The sequence below is a fragment of the Oryctolagus cuniculus genome, chromosome 3 (genome assembly GCF_051225735.1).
Source record: "Oryctolagus cuniculus isolate XC-2025 breed Fujian yellow rabbit chromosome 3, ASM5122573v1, whole genome shotgun sequence".
Lineage (NCBI taxonomy): Eukaryota > Metazoa > Chordata > Mammalia > Lagomorpha > Leporidae > Oryctolagus > Oryctolagus cuniculus.
Window position 1 is genome coordinate 39,657,423 of NC_142869.1, and position 21,992 is coordinate 39,679,414.

The 21,992-nt window shown below is 46.2% G+C and overlaps 1 protein-coding gene across 16 annotated transcripts in view; it reads right to left on the reverse strand.

Annotated features, from left to right (window-relative positions):
• SPATS2L (spermatogenesis associated serine rich 2 like) overlaps positions 1-21,992 on the reverse strand; it is a 174,807-nt gene that overhangs the window by 16,311 nt on the left and 136,504 nt on the right. For all 16 annotated transcript variants that reach the window (XM_070070428.2, XM_008258940.5, XM_070070427.2 and 13 more), the window contains 2 exons: positions 21,180-21,315; positions 1,501-1,559 (listed from right to left, as the gene is read on the reverse strand). In XM_070070428.2, coding sequence (XP_069926529.1) covers positions 1,501-1,559; positions 21,180-21,315 — 195 coding nt within the window. The remainder of the gene's footprint in view (positions 1-1,500; positions 1,560-21,179; positions 21,316-21,992) is intronic.

Consider the following 21,992-nt stretch of genomic DNA (forward strand, 5'->3'; position numbering starts at 1 on the left):
TTGCAAAACTAAATCCTAGTTGAAACATATGGTCTTAGGGGTGGCATTAACACAGGGCACAGAATTAAAGAATGAGAGGGCACTCGCATGCTTGCTTGTGGCTGGATGTTGAATCTGAGAAATCTTGTTTCTACTGAAATTTTCAACCCGTGACTTGCTCAGCCCATTTAGGATGGCAATCTGTTCTTCAATTCATTGAGCAACTCTTCCTCAATGAAATAAGTATGAAGGGCAGAAAACAACTCAAACCCAGAATATTAATATTTGGTGTTAAATTTGGAAAAAGTTTTGCAATGAGCAAGATAACTTAAATGGAATCTTTCTTTAAATAGAGAATGTGGTGTGTGAAGCAATCAGACTTGTGATTTCAATTTAAGACATGAAATTGATTTTCTCCTGTGGTTTTAAGTTGGCAGGCGTCAGTGTATTGGACAAAGTTTATAACAGAACTGGTGCGTTTTAAGAAAGCTTCATTTAGTACATCTCTAAGTTTGAATTATCAATCTTATTTGAGTTGCTTAAAAGCTTAGGAACACTTTGCTTCTTAGGTTTGTGAGTTTGCTTTGTCAGGCATCTGAAGTGCTTGAAAAAAATGATATGCATTTAGTTTATATATGTAATTCAATATGTTGAAGGGAATTTAAGTAACTGTTTCAAATGGGACTAATATTTTAGGAGGATTCAGTTTGAATTAAATAAAGCTTTAAAGAGAGTAACTGAAAATGACTGTATAAATAAGAAAGATTTATGAAAGAATTTCAAAAAGTTGATGGAATAAAAAGATAAGTGTAGGGGTGGGCATTTCATGCAGTGGTTAAGATGCCACTTGAGACACTCGCGTCTTACACTGAAGTGTGTGGTTCAAGTCCCGGTTCCTCTGCTTCTGATCCAGCTTCCTGCTAATGCATGCCAGGGTGGCAGCAGGTGATCATCCAAGTTCCTGGGTCCTTGCCACCCACCTGAGATGCCCAGATTGAGTTCTGGGCTCCTGGCTTTTCCCTGACCCATGGAAGATTTCTCTCTCTGCCTTTCAAATTAAGTGAAAACAAATAAGATAATTTTTAAAATGCTCATTTTAGAGCAAATTTTTTTGAAATTTATGTGTAATTTTTCATAATAGCCATTTTCCATGAACTTTTTGAGGATCCCTTATATATAATATTTAACAGTGAATTCAATGTCGTAACTCTAACTAAAACGCGTTATGTGCCCAACAGTTGCCTTGGAGGTTAACAAATCCAACTGACAACTGTGATTTATCCCGAGTTGATTCTGCTATGCCCTCAGCTCAGATGAGGGTGCTACAGTCCTGCCCCCTCCCACATGACATAATGGGGGTTTCCAGGGCTAAGAGACTTGCCCAGAGTTACAAGGGTTCATGAACCAGCATTTCAGTGTAAGGTTTCAGACCCTGTTGAGAGTCTGCTACCACTGTCAGTTTGACCCATGGATTGCTTCTGATTGGGAGGCTTATAAACTAATAACCATGTGTCTACTTACTGGCTTCTTCTTTAACTTTATCCATCTCTGCCATTAATGATACTTCCTTATCAATGATGCTGGGGGGGAAAAATGAAGAACGCTTAATCAAAGATAATAAACACTGGAAACAAAAGAAAAATTGTTTTCATTAAACAAAACACAAATTACCACAAATACTTCTATACTCAGAGCCAGCAGCACACTCTGTTTCTCCCAAACCAAGGCAGCACGGAAGAGACGCTCCCCAGACTTACACGGAGACATCTGCTGATTAGATCGTCGTCGACAACTGAAAAAGGCTTTCAGGCGCTCAAGACTGTGCTGCTTTGAATTCAAATTTGAGCTTATTTTTGGCCTACACGTTCTGAAGTTCTAAACCACTATAATGAGTATTTGAAAAGCTGGCACTTGGTCCATGAAGGACTAAAGTTGCCAACTGTGTTTGTGCTCCATTTGCAGAGACTCTGGCTGGGATGGAGTGGGCTAGACCTGATTCTGGTGCAGACAGCACTGGGACCACCCTACCCTGACAAGTATGGCATGGGCCAGCTCACCCACATGCTGGACAGTTGCAGCCTACGTCTTTCTCATCTTCTCAAGCATTTTGAGGTTTTATTGACCTTTCCACCATTATATTTCATTTATTTTTGGGTTACTTCTTTGAAAAAGGCACTACCAACAAGGTAGCTATCTGTGCAAAGATCTGTTTCCCTCCCATCTCCACTCCTGATCCCAAAGCTCCCCTCCCAGAAGCAACACATCATTACAAATTCTTTCTACGTCCTCTCACAGGCTTCTATGTCTACACAAGCACAGATGTCAGAAGCTCTTTTTCTTTTCATTTTCATCACAAATAATTCAATATATACTCCTATCTCTAAAATGCTAAGGGCTTTTGGGGATCATAACCATTTAATATTGTAACACCTAAAACATTAACAATAATTTAATATTATCAGATATTCACTCAGTATTCAAATCTCCCCCAATTGCTCCATAAATCTTAACAGTTTGTCTAAACCAGGATCCAAATAAAACCTGTTCATTCTAAGTGCTTTGCTGTCTCTTAAATCTGTGTTGAGCTATACATTCTCTCTCATCTGCTTCCTTATCCCCTTTGTAGTTTATCTGAAGAAACCAGATTGTTCTGAAGACCTGTCTAAGGCCTGCATTTTGCTAGTTATGTCTCTGTTGGATCATTTAACTCATTCTTTTTGAATTTCCTACAAATGTATTATTAGATATGGGAATTTGATTTTTTCAGAAGGAATAATTTATATGTGGTGTTATTGTATGTGTGCTGAAGGAACACAACATAAGGAATTACTTCTGAAAAAACGGTCAACTCTGAGACTCACTAAGGTTCTACATCTAATAAATTTAATGGAAATATAAGGGACATCTCTCTCTCTTTTTTTAAATGTTATTAGCCATTGGTGATTATGGCCTGTTTCAACAGGGTTTGAAAAATGGGAGCTTTCAAATTACATCATTCCATTTGTATTCTGAAATCTTCCCATGAAGAGAAACATTCCTTGATCAACTCCTTGGTTACCATGAAGTCAGTTTGCATAGGTGAAGCAGGATAAATGCTTCATTCTCTTACTAATCAGTTTTCAAAACGGTAGTTGGTTCCTTAGCATTTCCTACCGGTCATGAGTGAGATATTTTTGGCTGTTGGCACAGATTAATTATGATCTCCTCTTTACTATTATCCTTATTACTGCTTAGACTTCCATCAGATGTACTTTAAAAGTCTTTTAAAATGTATTCCTTCTTAAGAATCGTTGCAAGGTAAGAAGTGGTGGCTGGGATAAATCTACAGCAGTGTTGGGGCCCCTCTACTAGATGATGGAACCTAAACACTTTTCCAGAAAGAACTGTATCCCGAGAACTCAGCCCTTTCCAACCAGGAAATCCTAGGGGCAGGAACCACTGTGTACCATGAATGGTAAGTTCTCCAGTACTGGGCTCTGCGCCTAGTCTGTCAAATGTACACAAAGTCAGCTATGCCCATGACGCACGTGGCTTAAGGTCACTGGATATGATCACTTTGGTGTAACCAGCATATCAGGGCACCTGTACCTTACTTATTGACATTACATAGGTATGATGTCAATGTGTCTTCATTATAGTAAGTCCATGAATACTAAAGGCTGTACAGTAAGAAGGAAGCCTTTATCCCATTCCTGCTTCCCTGTAGGCTTCCAATGATACAAGTTTCTTGCATTTCCTTCCAAAGACCGTGCACACACACACACTACCATACAGTTGCTAACTGTATGAAATGTTGGGCTGAGTCCATAGGCTTTGTGCTTCCATAAGTACAAGGTGAATTTAGCTTCTCTGTCAAGTTCACAAATGTAGCCAGAATAGAGGCAAACATGTACTTTTTATTCTTGTTTCTTACAAGTTTCTTAGGGCACTTGACTTTCCTTTAGGAAGATAAAGACTAAGGAGCTAAGATGAGAACCTAGAGATTGAGAATTAGGAGTCCAAGCTACACACATGGCTAAGCTTCTCTGCCTGAGAAGACAGTTTTATCTTGTACAGACAGGAAGGGAGGACAGAAGAGAGAGAAGTCAGCAAAAAGGCTGAGGGCTGTGAGAGGTGCAGAGTCTGGGGGAATCCCCAATAGCAGGGTGGGCAGAAGAACCGCCAGGAGCCGCAGCGTCTCCTCTGCACCGACAGTGCCTGGAGCCTGCTCAGCACGCCACAACCTTCCTGGAAGGTGGTTGGGGCACACACCTGGAAGCCAGGAACGTGAGGCTCAACAGATGAGAAGGGGCCACAGCATAAAGGCAGAGTAAGTGTGAGTATGCGAAACCCCTCTCACCCCGGAACAGGCACAAGTCTCGGAGGGGCACTGGGCTGCCAGAGGACATGGAGTAGGCACCCAGGACAACTCATCTGGAACTCAAGGGGCTGGGTGATCTCAGCTGACTTGTGGGTTATGTGACGGTGGAGATACGGGATATTTGATACTTCCAGCTAGCCTGTGCTCTGTTTTCTTTCTTTTCTTTTTTTTTTTTTTTTTTTGACAGGCAGAGTGGACAGTGAGAGAGAGAGAGAGACAGAGAGAAAGGTCTTCCTTTTGCCGCTGATCCGAAGCCAGGAGCCAGGTACTTCTCCTGGTCTCCCATGGGGTGCAGGGCCCAAGCACTTGGGCCATCCTCCACTGCCTTCCCGGGCCACAGCAGAGAGCTGGCCTGGAAGAGGGGCAACCGGGACAGAATCCGGCGCCCTGACCGGGACTAGAACCCGTGTGCCGGCGCCACAAGGCGGAGGATTAGCCTAGTGAGCCGCGGCGCCGGCCTGTGCTCTGTTTTCTTCACCAGTGGAGTGAGGCAGGGTTGCACAAGATTGGGACAACTTTGCAGGAACAGGAGAGGATGGGAAACAGGAAGACTGACAACATATGGGTTCATTTTACTAATATTTGCTGAATGCCTGCTGGGTACTGAGCAAGGGTTTGGGGGGCTAAAAAAATAAGGAAACGTCCATTCTTGTGGAGCCTACGCTATTCCAGGGGAGAGCTGAGAAGAAAGTAAGGGAGCCTGCAGGAATCACTGTCCCTGGGGGAAGCAGCGAACAACAGAGACAGAGGGAAGAAAATGCTAACAGCAGAAGAAATCAGGATTTCCCTTCCCCCTTCCAGCCAGAAGCCTCTAAATAGAGTCCACAGGACTTGAGAGCAAGCACAGAACACAACTAACAGAAGTACATGCACGTGACCCAAGATTGGCAGGTCCTTAGCTGAGTAGGGGGTGCAAGAGGTGCAGACTGCCGTGGGGGTGCCAGGAGAGCCCCATGTTACCCATTTGCCGACTCCTTCATTTCTCAAGTCCCCAGGCAAAGCATATGCATGCAGGCTGGGAATTTTGCAGTCTGTGTGCGCTGGGAGGGGAGGGGAGGGAGGAGACATTTGCTAATTTCTTCATCAGCACCACCATGGTAACCTTTTTTTTTGTTGATTAAATTTGTTAATACAATTTTGTGACCAGACAGTTTATAAGATGGACATCTGGAGTGTAATACACATGCCTGGGTCGAAGACTTAGTCAACAGAGATGGATATTCATACAATGGTTAGTTGAAGCTCTCTGGGCCTGTATCAGGAGGGATGAAGTTTCGCACCAAAAAATTGCTAATCTGCTTAAGACACACGCTTGGGGTTGTGAAGAAGCCTGTGAAGCTAGCGTCAAACCGCACTCCATGCTTCTGTGTGTGTCAGCAAAGGGAGAACGTCCTCAGCATCTTAGGAATTCGAGCGCTGCTCGCATTGTACGACTGCTTTCTGAACTCGTGTGCATTAAGGCAAGCCTGTGAGCTCTGCTGAGCCAGGACTCCTCTCTGGACTGATGACCTGAAGCAGGGCAAGGTCAGGGCTGCCCTGAGGCAGATGAACCTGACTTGCCCACAGAATCTCAATCTGGTGGACCTGACGGTTCCTTGGGTCTTGCTTTCAAGGCTGTGGGCTTGGGAGAGGGCAGAATAACTAGGGAGGTGCACATGGAGGATGCAGTAGCCAGCAGCCTGTCCAGTCTGTCCTGCAGTGAGCTGGCAGACAGCAAGGAGCCAGAATCGCATCAAACTGGGCGCCCGACTTCGGGCAGGGTCAGAGAAAGACTGGGTCTGAAACCTTCCCAAAGCCACACAAGGCCTGTGGGTGCCACCCAGCTCCGTGAGTAATTCCACCAGTGCCATTTCCAAGTGCTCCTGAGACGGGGACACGCTCAGTGAGCATCAAGCCTGCAGGCTGCATAAGGCCAGAGGTGTGCAGGGAGGAGGGAGCCCTCTTAGAGCAATGACATCAGAGTTGATGAGCCCCAGGAGGATCAGACAGTGCCACAGCGCACATTGCGACTGGGAAAACAGCACACATTTGCTTTCTAGGTACATCTGCTTAGCCAGCTACCAGCACTTAACCGCCTCACTGTTGAGGGCTGATCTCAGTCAAGACTTTCTGCCCTTCCCAGGTTAGGCACAGGACGTGGACTGCCAGCGCCTTACCAGAATGGTCCCATTTCAGCTTTATGACACCCTACGAGGTACAAGTCCTGTGGTCTCCTTGCCACAGGGCCTTAGCACAGGCGCTCCCCTCTGCCTCCAATACAACACTCTCCCTCCACCTTGCTTCTCTTCATCTAATTAACTCTGAATCTTCCTTCAGGTGCCCCTTAATCATCACCTCTTCAGGGCTCTCTGAGTTTTACCAAACAGCTGTTCAACTGGAAGATCTTCAACAACTGTGGTTGCTCCACGAAACTCGCTTGATAGCGAGGCTTGTAAGGGAAGAAAACAATTTCATATCACACAACAGTACTGCAACCTCTTACTGGTATACTGCAGTGCTTGCGTATGTATCATGATTATGCCGAAATTTATGTAAGAAGAATCTAATCATTTGAGAAATAAGCTTATGAGTAACAGTAAAATGATCTGCACCAACAGGGTTTGGCTCAGAATCCAAGTACGTAATTGATAACCCTGGTTGTAGATTAGGGTGGTTGGTTGGATGTTTGGGAGTTCTGCTTCCTCTATGACCTGAAATTCTAAGTATTGAATATTTTTGCCAGTCAACAGTGATTCTCTTTATCTGACAGAAACATGGAAAGAGCTGTTCAACTGGCTTAGACCTAAGACACTACAAACAAGTGGTAGAGGAATCCATGGTGATCGGCCATGTTTCAGACATGCCCTATATCCTTCAGAAAACACATCTCATTTAATATAAACTGCCTAGATAGTAAAATTTTATTTTGTTGTCCATAAAAACACTTTTATTGCCAAAGCAATAAGGTATGAGAAGATTACCACGGCAAAAACCTTTACAGTGGATTCCATAATTAATCCCAGAGATAAAGTGTCATTTTTTGTAGCAATGTTTCTACTGTCTTGATTCCTTCCAAGAGAAGACTAGTGATAAAACAATAAACAAGAATCTCAAGGGCTGCTTCATAGGAGTAGATCTGACAGTTTCTGCTCGGTGAAAGACTGAGCTGTAAATCTGGAGACAAAGACAGTGAGGGACCCCTTCCTCGGGGCGTTCAGAGGAGCTGCGTCAGGTCTAGTGCTCTTCAACAGTGAAGCTACTGTGAGACTGAGGCAGCCCCAGAGCCGTTAGAGGTCGGGGATCCAGAGAGCAGAACCTGCTGGTAGATACTGAGGAATGAGGGGAGATTGTTAAAGGAAATTTAGACATCAATATGCGACAACTTGGTGCTGGCGCCATGGCTCCCCTGGTTAATCCTCCGCCTGCGGTGCTGGCATCCCCATATGGGCACTGGGATCTAGTCCTGGTTGCTCCTCTTCCAGTCCAGCTCTCTGCTGTGGCCCGGGAGGGCAGTGGAAGATGGCCCAAGTGCTTGGGCCCTGCACCCGCATGGGAGACCAGGAGGAAGCACCTGGCCCCTGGCTTCGGATCGGCGTAGCTCTGGCCTTAGCGGCCATTTGGGGGGTAAACCAACGGAAGGAAGGCCTCTGTCTCTGTCTCTCTCTCTCACTGTCTAACTCTATCTGTCAAATAAATAAATAAACAAAAAATATGCGACAACAGCCAGAGGAAGCGGCTGGAGAGTTAATGGAGGTGCGTGCTACCATGGCGTGAGGGAAGTTGCCTAGCACCATCTGATCGCAGACGGTTTTGCTTCAGGACGTTCTAGCGGCTAACTCGCTTCAAGGAGAGCTTCCTAACCTCATCCGCTGCTAAGCAGACAGCGCAGGCTGAGCACATCGGCGAGGAGACAAGGCAGGTGCAGGGCCTTGCGGGATGAGCAGGCTGTAGGAGAAGCTGAATCCCCAGCCCCAGGGCAGAGGACGAGGAGGAGGATGCTGGCGAGGGGCGAGTCTGCTGAACACTACTGGGATGTTTCAGTCTTTCTGGCCTCCACCGGCCAGCACACAGCACACGTATTTACCACAAGCCCTAAAGCCAGGCTTCCTCGCATAAACTTCCCATTTCTTTCATTAAGGGGGAAAACGGGTGTAAAACCATTTCCTCCCCCAGTGCCCTGTGGGCTCTGCTCAGCTGGGCTCCTGACAGCTTGCTAGTGCCCTGGGTCTGCTGTGGGGGGGGGCTTGAGCCATCTGCCCTTTGCAGGTGGGCCTGAGGGAAGAGGTGCCCCTGCTGCCCTAGTTATACGCATCCTGCATCCCGGTGTCTTTTCCTCTTGTGGCGACGGAGGGCAGAACAACTTCTGTATGTGTAAGGTGTCACACATGGCTTCCATGGGTACCACTGCCAGTCTTGCCTTCTAGTATTCCAGGGAATCTTAGAATGTGCCCGGGAAAAACGAGCTGGAGGTTTCAGCACCCACTTCTCAGCCAGTGCAGCTGTCAGCAGAGCTGTTTTCCTGGATGGAGGGCCACACCTGCAGCAGTACCAGGTGTGGGTCTGTGGCCAGTGGTCAAGAGGATGTAGTTGCAAATGGTGCCAGGCTCCCAGGTACTGTGGTCCCTCCCGCCTTCTTTCTGTGCTCCGCTCCCCGCCTGGTGCTGTCATCTGGATCATGCACGCTGGCTACTGGGGTCACCAGCGACTCCTCTTCCTTTCCTTCCCAAGCGATTCCGTCCTCTGCAGTCCACACCAGAGATGTCTCTACCCTCTCCTGTTCACTTCCCCTACGGCTGACTTAGCCCTGGGCTCATTATTAAGGAGCTGGCTGTTGGTTTGCTCTGTCTACAGAATGTGGACTGAATTTGGGACACAAGCTTTGGCGAAGTTACCTACTCATTGTAAAGCTGCCTACTAATTATGACCATCACAGAAAAAAAACCAGTGCAGCCTCAAAGCATGAACCGTGCTCAACACACCAAGCAAAGTAAAAATCTGTCCGTGAAAGTCAACAATTTGCCAATCAGGCTGAGCTGATTCTTTTCCACGTCTTTTTATCAGAGGTAATACAAGGTAGTTTCTCTTAGGCTGCATATTTCACACTGGAACCACTCGGTGATTTGAAACCACGGGTAATGAATATTTCATCATACTGTCTTAGGTGCATTTGTGGAATAAGGCACATGCAGATTTAGCACATGGACTAACTCTCAACACAGAAATCTCGTTCCTCAGAAAGGACATAGTTCATTAAAAAAAGAAAGGGGATTCCTTGCCCTTGGAACTTTAAACATAACAAAGATTTGCAAAATCTAGCAAAGTCTACAAATCTTCCAACCCTAAAGGGTCAACTGAAAAATCTACATTGCTCAGAAACTTCCCTTTCGAATTTTACATACGATTTTGCTGACTAATACCAGTTCTTATTTTTGATGAATACTGCTTAGTTTGATCTCTTTCCATGGAGCTCACTATTAAAGGATTTCAGTTCCTACAAGAATAATAAGATTTCAACTGCTCCCCACTGCAAAGCTACACCTACGGAAGGAGAAAACAGTCTAGGCTAGCTGTAGATTTTTGCTGTTTTCTCACACAAGGATATCACAGAAGGAACTGGTTAACAACCAGTCTTGGAGTTTTTATTTCACTTTACATCCTTTAAAAAAAAATTGGAAAATACAGAAAGCAGGATAAAATAAATTTCAAGCTAAAACAAAATAAGGCAAAATCCTCCTTTGTCTCATTCACAAAATAGAGGCAACTACTCTGAATACTCTATTGTATTTGCTTTCAAAAAAAAAAAAAAAAAAAATCGGGCAGGGAGCTGGGCATCTCTGCAGGAGCCATTGTGGTTGCTGAACATGAATAACTTAGGAACAGAAACTCGAAGAGCCTGAAGGGGCCCAAGGAGGATCTGAAGTTCCGGCCCACATCCAAGCCATGGCAGCCAGGCCTGGCCTCAAAGGCTCCTTGGCCCTGGTAGGCCCCTGAATTCCTGGGCAGTTCCGTGAAAAGAGGAGGGAACATGCTGACCTGTACCTGTCTGTCCCTTGTGGTGCCACCTGCCCTCAGGACTGACCTGCCCTTCCCAGCAGCTTCCAAAGTGGGGGCACAAATGAACTCTGTGTGATGGAGGCAGGCAGAGAGCAGACAACTGATTAGATCTGTGAGCTGGAAGACCATACCTTTACCACGCCCCCTGTGTGATCTCATGCCCCTCCCTGACCCCACCTGTATACCCACGTGCCAGACTACGTAATCACTCCCCTTTGGAAGTGGATAAAAGGCCTGGAACATGGGGGGCACAGCCCTTATTTTCCCTCGCTGCCCTTGATCTTCCTGTTGCCTCGCGCCTTTGGGGTGTGTGGCTTTTGGGCTGCCAGCTCTCTCTGCCTTTGCTTTGCTACCTGTGCTAAGCTGCTTGTAGCTGCCCATAACCAAACACTTGCTGCACGTGGCTCCTGGTCTGCTCTCTGCTCAGTGTGGCCCCGACTTAAGCTCTGGACTTCCCTCTTTCCCTTAGCTAGAGCCCTCACTCTCCTTTGCATTTCCCTCACTAAATAGAAAGCTTAAAAAAACTTACCATGCTGCCTGGTCTATTTGAGCCAGTTTTCAGAATTCTTCTCTGAATTCGTAGCAAGAGCCCACACCCTTACTGATATGAGAATATTGATAAGCAGATTGGTTTCATATGTACTTACTTCTTATCATAAGAAGTAGACTTCTCTGGGGCTGGCGCCCTGGTGTACTGGGATAAGCCTCTGCCTGCAGTGCCAGCATCCCATATGGGTGTCGGTTCATGTCCCAACTGCTCCACTTCTGATCCAGCTCTCTGCTTCTGGCGTAGGAAAGCAGTGGAATATGGCCCAAGTTCTTGGGCCTCTTCACCTACATATGAGACTGGGAAGAAGCTCCTGGCTCCTGGCTTCAGATTGGCCTAGTTCCAGCTGTTGCAGCCATTTGGGGAGTGAATCAGTGGATGGAAGACCTCTCCCCCACCCCCCCACCCCATCTGTAACTCTGCCTCTCAAATAAATAATAAATATTTTTAAGCAGACTTTCCTAATCCTTAGTACATGGATTATTAGTAGTCCACAGATAATCTGTGAATGAATTTTCTGATTTTTTTGCTTTGCTTAAAGTCCACTTGGGTCTTTCATGCTTCTGGTTCTTTGTATTGCTTCTTCTACATGGCTAGATTTTTTCTTAAAAAAGATTTACTTATTTATTTGAAAGGCAGAGTTACAGAGCAAGATCTTCCATCTGCTAGTTCACTCACCAAATGGCTGCCAATGGTTGGGGCGGGGTCAGACTGAAGCCAGGACTCAGAAATTTCTTCTGGGTCTCCCATATGGGGAGCAGGGGCCCAAGCACTTGTGCCATCTTTATTGCTTTACCCATAGACATCAGCAGGGAGCTGTATAGGAAGTGGAACAGCCGGGTCTTGAACTGGTGCCCATATGGGATGCTGGCATCATAGACGGCAGCTTACCCAGTATGCCCTACATGGTTATCTTCTTTCTCTCTTGTTCCTGTGGCCAACGTCCTGCAAGGGACCCCTTCCCAACCAGCCAGCCGGGACTGACCCCTGCCCTACACCATGCATAGCTCCACTGCAGCACTTGCCACACTGCATCGTGGGGCTTGTTCCTGTCTGCATCCACTGCACCTTGAGCTTTCCTAGGAAAGAGGTTGTCTCTCCCGTCAGTATTTTTAGCAGTGCTTCTTAGTGGGGTCATTAGATCACTTACATTCACACTCACTGTACTCACTGAATGCAGATTCTTAGGCTCCATCCCATCCCCGTGGACTCAGAATCTCTGGGAAGGACCCAGATGCTCCTGTGCACACAGAAGTTTGAGAAGTGCCAGCCTGCCATGCATTCGTCTGTCTACTGAATGGGTGAATGAAGAGGGGGGAAGAGAGGTAGAGCAGAGGGATGAGATATGAAAGGGGAAAGAGGGCTGTTCTGGCAGCTGTAGCCATTGAGAATCAGGGGCGTCCCTTTGCCTTACTTCTGTCTTCATCAAGCAAGAAACAGTCAATGTTATACCCGTGCTCATCTGGGATCCAATAAACAGCATCCTCAATGAATGGAAAGTGGAGAAGGGCAGCTTCTTCCTAGTGTCTTGGAAGAAGAGAAATTTCCTAAATGCTATTCTGGAAGGGAAGAGAACCAATCTCACCTAAACATCTATCAGAGCCAGCTAGTGATTTTCTAGAACGCTCAAATAAATGCATTGTCGTGTATGTGAGTTTTCACAAGGCCCCTCAAAAGTGACAGCAGCACTCCTGTTTCATAGCTAAGAAGAAACTCAATCAGCTTCAGAGCCAGCATGTGGAGATGAGATTTAAAGCCTCTGTGGTCTCCTCTGCACCCAGTGCCTCCCAATTAAGTGGTTAATAAACCTTGAAAGATGTGACTTTTACTAGAATATGCTCTTGTCAGAGTCCCCAGCTTATAGTCATGACGGAACACTGTAGTATACATGGAAGGAATTCTACTGACTTCAGGTAACCCCCTTCCATATGATTTGTTGCTGTCTTCGCTGACAAATTGCCCGACATGGCTCCTTAGTCTCGCTCAGTACCACTCTAATAAATACAGATAAGCTCCAAGACTCATTCTGAAACAGTGATCTAGGATATCTCATTTTAAAAATATTACAATGAATTCTGTATTTATACTAATACATAAGAACAAATTCATCTTATTTTTCCAAGTGAAAATGGATTCTACTGTAAATGAAAACAAGACAAAGAAAGTCCATACTCTAGTACTCTTACAGGAATGCGCAGACAGAACAATTGGCTTAATTTCCTTGTGGTTTTCTGCTCTACAATGAAAACAAACGATTGCTTTTCAGCCCATGTTGCAGGCTGGTTGATTGGTAGCCTTTCTTTGCTGAAAAGATTCAGAATTCTTTTCAGATGTTAAGATTTCTTGTCTTCAGTTCTTCCTGTGGGTCTATTATTCTGCAAGGAAGGCTGCAGTGGAAGCAAAGCTGACTTCCAATGCCAAGTGTGCAGCTGACATAACGTATGGAGGTAATGCACACGTCGCTCAGGAAGCCTGTTAATATGAGGCGCTATTCATGCTGGCTTCCCGGGGACTGCACCTAAACGGAAAAGGCCAGTTTGGACCTCTTTGTGCTTATCAACCTGCTCTTCCTTCACGTCAACTGATTCATTCAGTCCTTGGCAGCGGCCCTGGGGAAACACGTGATGCAGAGAGAAACCTCTGGGAGGGAAGAAAATAGGCGAGGAGAAGCTTTCACCTCCAAAGCGCAAGGGACACCTATTTAGCATGACATACATTCACAAATGAGGCAGGACTGGAAATGCACTGTAGCACGGGGGCTTGCTTCAGTGCAGAGTCACAGGGACCTTGCGTGTCTCCTTGTTATATGGTGTTTGTCCTTTGCACAATTTCAGAAAGCATCCTGGAGCTTATTTCTGTTTATTGGACTGGTGCAGAGTGAGGAAAAGGAGTCATTTTGGGCAATTTGTTAGCTAGGCAGCAGCAAAAACCATACATATGGTTCTCTTGAGGCATAAATATATTTATTAGCCTCTTCCATTGTAGTCTCTCGTATCCTTTGCAAGTGTACGTACATGCTCGTACTTTTAGTGTTCCTTTAGCGTTCTGGTGTAATATTGAGTGTCGGGTGTGGGGAGAAGGAACACGTTTGCTTAATTTCCTTTGTACAGTGCTCTGCACAAATCACAAGCAGGGGCTATTGAGCGAAACCATTTGATGAGAGGAAAGCTGGTGGTCAGTCTTTTTGTTCAGGTTTTGATCAATGGGAACAATGTATTTCTTTTCAGAGCAGAAGGACACAGAGATCTTTCATTAAATCTCTTAAAAAACACATCGAAACTCTTGATTTTTATTAAAAAAAACAAAACCCAAAACACACTACTAAAATGATTTGTATCTTCATTACATGTTCGGTCTAAAGAGTGGGCAAAATCTGATGAGTGTTTGGGATAGTGTTGTGGTGCGGTTGGTTAAACTGCCATCTGCAACACTGGCATCCCATATGGGCACTGGCTTGGCACTGGTTTGAGTCTGTACTGCTCCGCTTCCAATCCAGCTCTCTGCTTACTGCCTGGGAAAGCAGTGAAAGATGGCCCCTGCACCCACAGGAGAGACCTGGATGGGGTTCCAGGCTCCTGGGTTCAGCCTGGCCCAGCCCCAGCCATTGTGGCCATTTCAACAGTGATCTGTCTCTCCCTCTCTCTGTGTAACTCGATCTTTCAAATAAGTCAACAAATAAATCTTTAAAAACTTTGGTCCGTGTTTCCCACGTTCCTCAGCATTAAACAGGGAACTGAAAGCGTCATGAAATTATTATGCAACACTGCCGAGTGGCTGCAGAGGCTGCTCGGTCGGCTCTTGTACTGCAGATTCCATCCTAAACGAGACTTGCTGAGTGGCACAGAGAAAAGCGTCCTTTTATGACTGTGCAACTGCACTGCTCCATATATCCCAGTCCTACTGTGTACGCTAGGAGTGCTGACGACTTTGGTCATGCGGGCTTTACAATGGAATCTCCACTCATCATGCTTTTATCAATATACCCTCCACACAACGGAACGAACAAATCCCATTGCTTCTTATCATAGCATCTGCTGTGGTTCTGGGCCCTGTTTCACTTCATCTGTATTCTTCCTGTCCTTCCCTCTTAAAGTGTAGAAAGTCTCACAATTACAGTGATGTTCCTAATTAAAAGAGGGCTATTCAGTGGCCTACAGGGATTTACCTGTCCAACCACACTACACCATAAGCTGCGGAAAAAGGCCTTCGGTTTCATTCTGTGTAAATGGTGCAAGAGCTGGCACACCTGAGCCTGTCAGTGGCATTAGAAGAGCTGGACAGAAGCCACAAATGCCCAGAAACACCAAGTGAAATTGCTGCCTCACTGAAGCCAAAGAGTAATAGCCCCCAAACAGCTCTTAATGGAACAATTCCCTATTGCATTTACCTCTACATGCCTGGGATCTTCATCTTTCTCCTAGCCTCAACTGCACTATGTTGGTTTTATTGAAAAATGAGAAAAAAAGATTCAGGTAGAGACAGAATGGCTAATGGAAGTGACTACCTATCATTAGCTGCAAGCTTCAGTTCTTAATTTTTCCATTTTCTTCTAAGGACCGAGTTGAATTCTATAATGAAAAACAGACAGAAAAAAAAAGCAAAGCAAAGCCCTCAATTTTCTACACTACAATATAATTGTTTTTCTGGTCTCAAGGAAACAAACATGTAATTTGACCTTTAAAATGCGTAGCTAGAAGGTTTTTGTTTCAAGCAGTATGGAAAAATCAGACCTTCCTGCTGCACTGATACGAAGAGAGAAGGCACTATGGTACGACTTCATGGGGTGTGAGTGACTCGGGAGGAAATTCGTCCACTGGTGGGTTAGGAGGGGAAGCCGGGGCTGACAGGTGCTCAGCGGGGTTCCCAAGGGAGGCGTCTCCGTGCTCCCCTCAGGCAGCTACAGCACGATGTGCAGCAGGACTGGCGCCTTCCTTCTGGTCTGTGCCTCACCCAGCATGCTCAGCAGCACCAACATCCTGGGCCAGATCATGCTGACAGGCGCATGGGAAGAGAGGGGGCGAGGAGCTGTTCTGTGCATTCCAGGGTGGCTTGCAGCAGCCCTGTTTCCCTGCTGGATGCCAGGAGCACTCCCTTTCTGTGCCTGTGACAACCGCATCTATTTCCAGAGCAATGGTCTTCCGGGGGCAAATTCATCCGGCTGAGTGCCATCGCTCTGGCCCTGGACAGATCACTCGCTGCAAGTCTCTCGACCAATGTTTTAATCGATCATGGAGGTACAAGAGAATAAACTGGTCTTAATTTTATTTTTTAAATCTATTTTTGGGACCACTGCAGACAAGTGAAATCAGTAACTCGGGGGTGGTGCCTAGGCAATGGATGGCCACAGAGCTCAGAGAGATTTCAATGATAGTGTACACTTAGATACTTCTGCATGGAGAGAAGTAAATGTCAACTCAGAAGCATCATGTTTCAGTCAAAGAGAACAAAGACAAGACCTACAGGACACAGAAACAGCTGACACAGGAGGCTGGTGTCACCGCACAGCGGCTACAAGTTTGGAGACTACAGGGGGAGAACCCAACCACCAACCAAGAGACAAGGCGAGCACCCAACTGTGTGATAAGCCTGTCAAAGTGAACAAAAAAAGGTCTTACTGGATTCAAACTCCAGAGACTCCAGAGACACACGCCTCAGTAATTCTGTATTACGCGGCCATCTGAGGACTAACAAGCTGAGCATGCGGAGACTGTCACCTAGGCTGTTCTGAACACAACAGCACCCACCTGGGAGGCCTTCTCAAGGTCACAGCCTAGACAGAGGACAGTGATACGATCTGGCCTGGGCGACCACCCCGGTAATGTGTGCAAGTGTTGGCTCGGCTACCCGTTGGGGCTTCAGCAGCAGCTGAGAGGGCTGTGAGGGATGCCAGGAGAAGATACACTTATCTCAAAATAGCTGTCTCTTCAGCTTGAAATTCTCACTCTCAGAGTTATTCTTTTGGCTAGGGGAGAGCGTGTCAACAGAGCATTTGTTAACATGCAAATGTGTCACTTTGGGAGGGAGGCCACATCATCCAAAGGATGGAGTGACTGGTTGAAAGGAAGCAGAGATAAGGGACAGAGACTCCATCACAAGATCTGGTCTTGATTCCTGGGGGCGGCAGCAGGAGGCTTGCCGTGACTCTGCTGTGATGAGGGACACGATGTGAAGGAGAGGATGTAGGGAAAATGGGCAGAGAAAGGCGATGGAGCAGCGGCTCAGGGCTGGGGGAGCGCAATTTTCTGGCCCACTTCCGCATTCCATGTGGCCAGGCTTCTTGGGCTGCTATAGGAAACAAACCAACATGGGGTATGGGGCCATTTCTGGTCCCTTTATGCAGAACACATGCTTTGACCAATCTCCCTTTTCTAACTGAAAGCAAAGCAAAAGGACTGTCCCCTCCAGTCCCCGTTCTGCAACTGCATGACCCGCCCCGGCCCCCAGCACACCCTTCAGCTCATTGGGTCGTAAGCATCTCCTATTTTCTCCGAGAGGTCTTTTACTCACATGTTGAACTGACAGCCACACCTAGCAGAATCTTCCCATCTCTTTGGGGAATATGTTCTCCCCTAGCATACAGCACCTTCCTGGGTGTTTTTGGAATCTAACCTTTTATTGTTCGTTTTTAAGCCTTTACAATCCACTTGGACACACACACACACACACACACACAATTTGTGACAAGAGGCTCAACTGGTTTGCACACAAAGCAATGAAATCTGGCAGCTAGGATTCTAAGGGATGAATATTTTCCAGTTGTGGTAGGAGGCCAACCACATGGGAGAGAACCAGCTGTTTCATGTTAGCTCCTGATGTGGCTTTTCATCTTGTGTTGCCAAATTTATTCTCTGTTAAGACCTCTGTGGGAGCATACTGTCATTTTTGTTCCTCTCTCAGGCCCCCAGTTCCATTGGGAACACGAGAATGCCCTCTGTGTTATGGTCACTTAGCCCCATGGAACTGTGTCCATGTCAAATGCCAACTTTGATATCGTGTGTGTGTGTGTGTGTGTGTGTGTGTATAAAACTACTTAAAGGCTTTCTCCAGAACTGTGGAAGGGTAAGCACTCAGCTCATTTTACCCTCACGTGTGCTCACCTGGTATCAAGCATGTGCAAGCAACTGGTTTTTTCTCAACCTCTCAAAACCAGCATTCCCGTGGAGTCCAGCAGTCCTTTTTTTTTTTTTTTTGTGGAATTTAGTCAGGTAGGACACACGTCCTCAAGCTGGCCCCTTCCTAGCAGAGTAAACATTTAGAATTTCTTGGCCTGAGACTTTCTATTTATTTCTAAGCGAGACACACCCCCGCTGTGCAGTCTGGGGTTAAGAGATTTGGTGGCCCCACAGTAAGGACCTGGCCACGGGACGTACGTGTCCGCGTCGCTGAGTGCCGTTCATGCAGTCCCTGCCTCAGGGATAGCACTTCTTTTGGAACTGCACAGTACTTGTTCCCTGTCCTCCGTACCCACATGTGCCTTATGACCTCATAGTGAGGTCACAACTGTACTGAAGCGGACGGTTTCACGTTCAAAGCTAGAGCGTGTAAGAATGCGTGGCTTCACTATCTATAGGACAGCTTCATTTTTTTTAAACTTCTAAGCTGCTCCCCAGTATTGTGCAAGCCTGATAATTTTCAAGAGCACCACGATCCCTAAAAACCTATCCTTTTCTCCCCTTTAGAGCACAAGAGGGAGGCTTTACCCCAGCACGTCACTGTGTTGGCCGGATGGCAGGCTTATCCGGAAGAGAGGCAACGCTTTTCTATTTGGCAGAAATGCATGTAAATAAATTGCTAATTAAAAAAAAAAAGCACTTTGGTTTCATTTTTGAGTTACCACTTATGCAGTTACTGTGGGATCGTTTGTATTAGGGGTTAGAACAGAAAACAAGTGCTAGCATTTCACATCACACAGCAACGGCACTCGGAGAACGGGCCCTCTCGATGTTTTCTTCTTTGGTTTGGAGAAGTGCCGTTTGGTGAGGCAGGTGACTTTTAAGCAGCGGCACTGCTTGGCAGGGCGCCTTCAGAAGCGATCCCGGCCATCAGCCTGGAACACACTGTGAATTAGCAGCAGGGAAAAGATACACAACTTTGGCGGGTGCTGTCTTGCCTGGCTCATGTTTTCAGCTGTTGAGGAGTAAAACACTCAAAGAATCTGCTATCAATCGCAGCATGTCTCATGACCCATGTGATGCTCATTTTACTGAGAGGCAAAATAAAATCCAAAGTCCTCAGGGCAGCTGGAGGACAGAGCGGTAACTGCAGGTCACTGCTACACGGGGTGCATCAGTGGAGAGGTACTCGGGTGGCAGGTATCACACAGACACCCTCAGAGGAAGAGTGTGGTCTAACGGTAAGGCACAGGTTCTTCTCTGAGCAGCACTAATGCTTCCACACAGGGCCTGGTGAGCTACGACCCGCGAGTCCAAGCTGCTCTGCTCCCCTTTCGCACTACTGAACTTGGCTTTCCCGCTGCTGAGGCACTACACGGGGGCCGCGAGCCTGTGATGCTTCAGGCATTTGCTAGATGGCCCTTCAGAGAGCAAGTCTGCCGGCTCTGGTTCTAGAAGAACAAGCCTGCAAGTTGGAAGTACTCAGAAGCAGTGTGGCAACTTGCTTAAAGACTGGAGAGTCGTATTAACTTTTAACTATATAATAATAATGAATATTCTTGGAGGTGCCAGGAACAATTGCTTAGATCATGATCTAATCAAGCAGATTCGTTCCAGTGAGGTCCAGACACCATGATCAGGTGTGTGTGGTGTGTGGTGTGTGTGTGTGTGTGTGTGGGGAGTAATGATTTCTCACCTGGGAAGGGCTTTGAAAGGCTGAATGGTAACTAAAGCAGAGGCACTTCTTTCAAGTCTCTGGTGTCTTCTGTACCCTTAAGATCTTATATGCAGCAGATGGTTTTTAATTCATGAATTTTAGATTAGGTTAGTGTGAAGCTTAATCCTTAGTTTTATACAACTCTACAGTTTCTGTTAAAAAGCACATCAGTGTCAAAGCAAGGACTAGGGACAGGAAAACTATGGAGAAGATGGGATCAAATTTTAGAATTATAGGAGGCCAATGAGATATAGGGAACAAGCTATATGAACCTGGGCATTGTGGGGGTACTTTGCATTTTCCTGTGGAAGCCCATGGTTCCTCAGCTCTCTGTCCACGGGGCTGAGGTGTGGCTCTCATGACTCTGGCCTGTCTGGTAGGAAGGCTGTTCCTCTTGCAATAGTGACTGGTTTAGAGACAGATATGCAACCCAACTCAGCCAATGAGAATCAGTCTTTGGACTTTGGCTGGAACTGTTAGAGACTGAGCCTGGCCCCAGATCTCAGTGCTAAGGAAGTCTGGAGCTGCCAGGGGGATTTTCTTTGCTGATGCAGAAGGAGACTTGCCTAAGAGTAAAGCCAAGCAGAGGGAGGGAAAGAGTGAGAAGCGAAAGGAGAGAGGAGGGGGGAGGGAGGAGGCAGAGGGAAGGAGGGAGGGAGGGAGGGAGAGAGAGAGAGAGAGAAAGGGGGAGGGGCAGAGAGGCAACATAATTTGGATTAGAGCAAATTTGCCAGAAGTTTTCTGGAATTTTCACGGACATCAGCCAATCAATTCTCCTTTCTCTTTAGTGTAATTTGGGTTTCTAAAACTTGAAATGGAAAGAATCCTAACTGAAACACTGGTAACATCTTTCAACTAATAGCTTTCACCAACACGTATTGCACCTTGTGGATATGAGAAAATGTAGAAGACTCTAAGAAATATCCTTTATCAAAATTAACTGCAGGGCAGGACAAGGGCCGGACCAAAACCGCATCAGTGCACAATTTCTTAATGCCAGCCTTAAAGATACCCAAGAAAAGGATGCTATCACTAAGTGTATATATTCCTTTTTGTTAAGAGATTTTTTTGCTTGCTTTATAGTGATAATGCTGGAAGTATTTTGTTTTCTTGGTAGCATTCATAGTAGCCTTCCAGAGATTTGTCAATAATATAGTTTTTTTTTTTTTGAGGTTTTGTTCTATATCATCCTCACATTTTTGAGTTAACTTGAAACCCCAATGAATTATGCTATTGGGTTTATTTTATTCCTATACTTTCTCTTCTTTTTTATTCCCAAGATGTGTGTATCCGCTCCAGAGCTTTAACAGAACTCTGCTGGGGAGGGGCTCTGTGATTCTGGGAAGGAAACACACAGCACGGTCGCCTGATGCTCTTAGGCAGGGAAGTTCTCAGGCACCAGATTCACAGCTCCAGAGTGCAGTGACTCACCAGTTGTGTAATTCCGCAAAGGCAGCTTTGATCTTCTTCACAGAACTATCCACTTCTTCCTTGATCATAACACGGTATCTTGTTAGAGAAACAGTGCAGCGTTGCAAATCCTTCACTGATTTCTCAATATTTGGGCCTAAAATTGATGTGAAGGAAAAAGAAAAAGCAATTCAAGCACTTTTTTTTATATTGGGAGGCTAAAAAACAAAACAAAACAGCTAATCCACCAAAAAAAAAAAAGATTCGCCTTTTGTTTTTCAAGTTAAAAAATAAAAAGAGACAGAGAGAAAGTTCTGGCAAAAGGATGTTTATGATGCAGGGTGGATGGCTCAACTGGCCCCTGAGACTGCGGGGATTTCAGCACTGGGGTCTTTCTCTGGCCAGGACATTTGGGGCGCACTTGTTTCCTTTGCTCTTTAGCAAGAGGCTCTGATCCTGGTGTTCCATCCCAAACTGCAGTGTCTTCAGCATCTGATACATCCAAAGACCAAGTGTGCCGCTGCTGGTTGTCTCTATAAACAGCACTCTGTGAGGCTAAAAAGCAGAAGGGCTTGTGCAAGGGACTGGAAGAGGCACAAATGAGCCAGGGGGAGGGTGGAGCCTCTGTGCCAGGTACGCTGGCTCCGGCCTGATCAGCCAGGCCTGTGGTTTCAGCAGCATCTCCCACAGAGGCTCTGTGGGGGCCCCTCTTGCCCGATTTCCTGAAACCGTCACCAGGGTCCACAGAGAGTGCATGGCAAAGAGGCAGACTGGACTTATCCCAACAAGGACATATTTCTTAGAAGGAAGAAACCTCCCCTCCAGGAGAGCGGG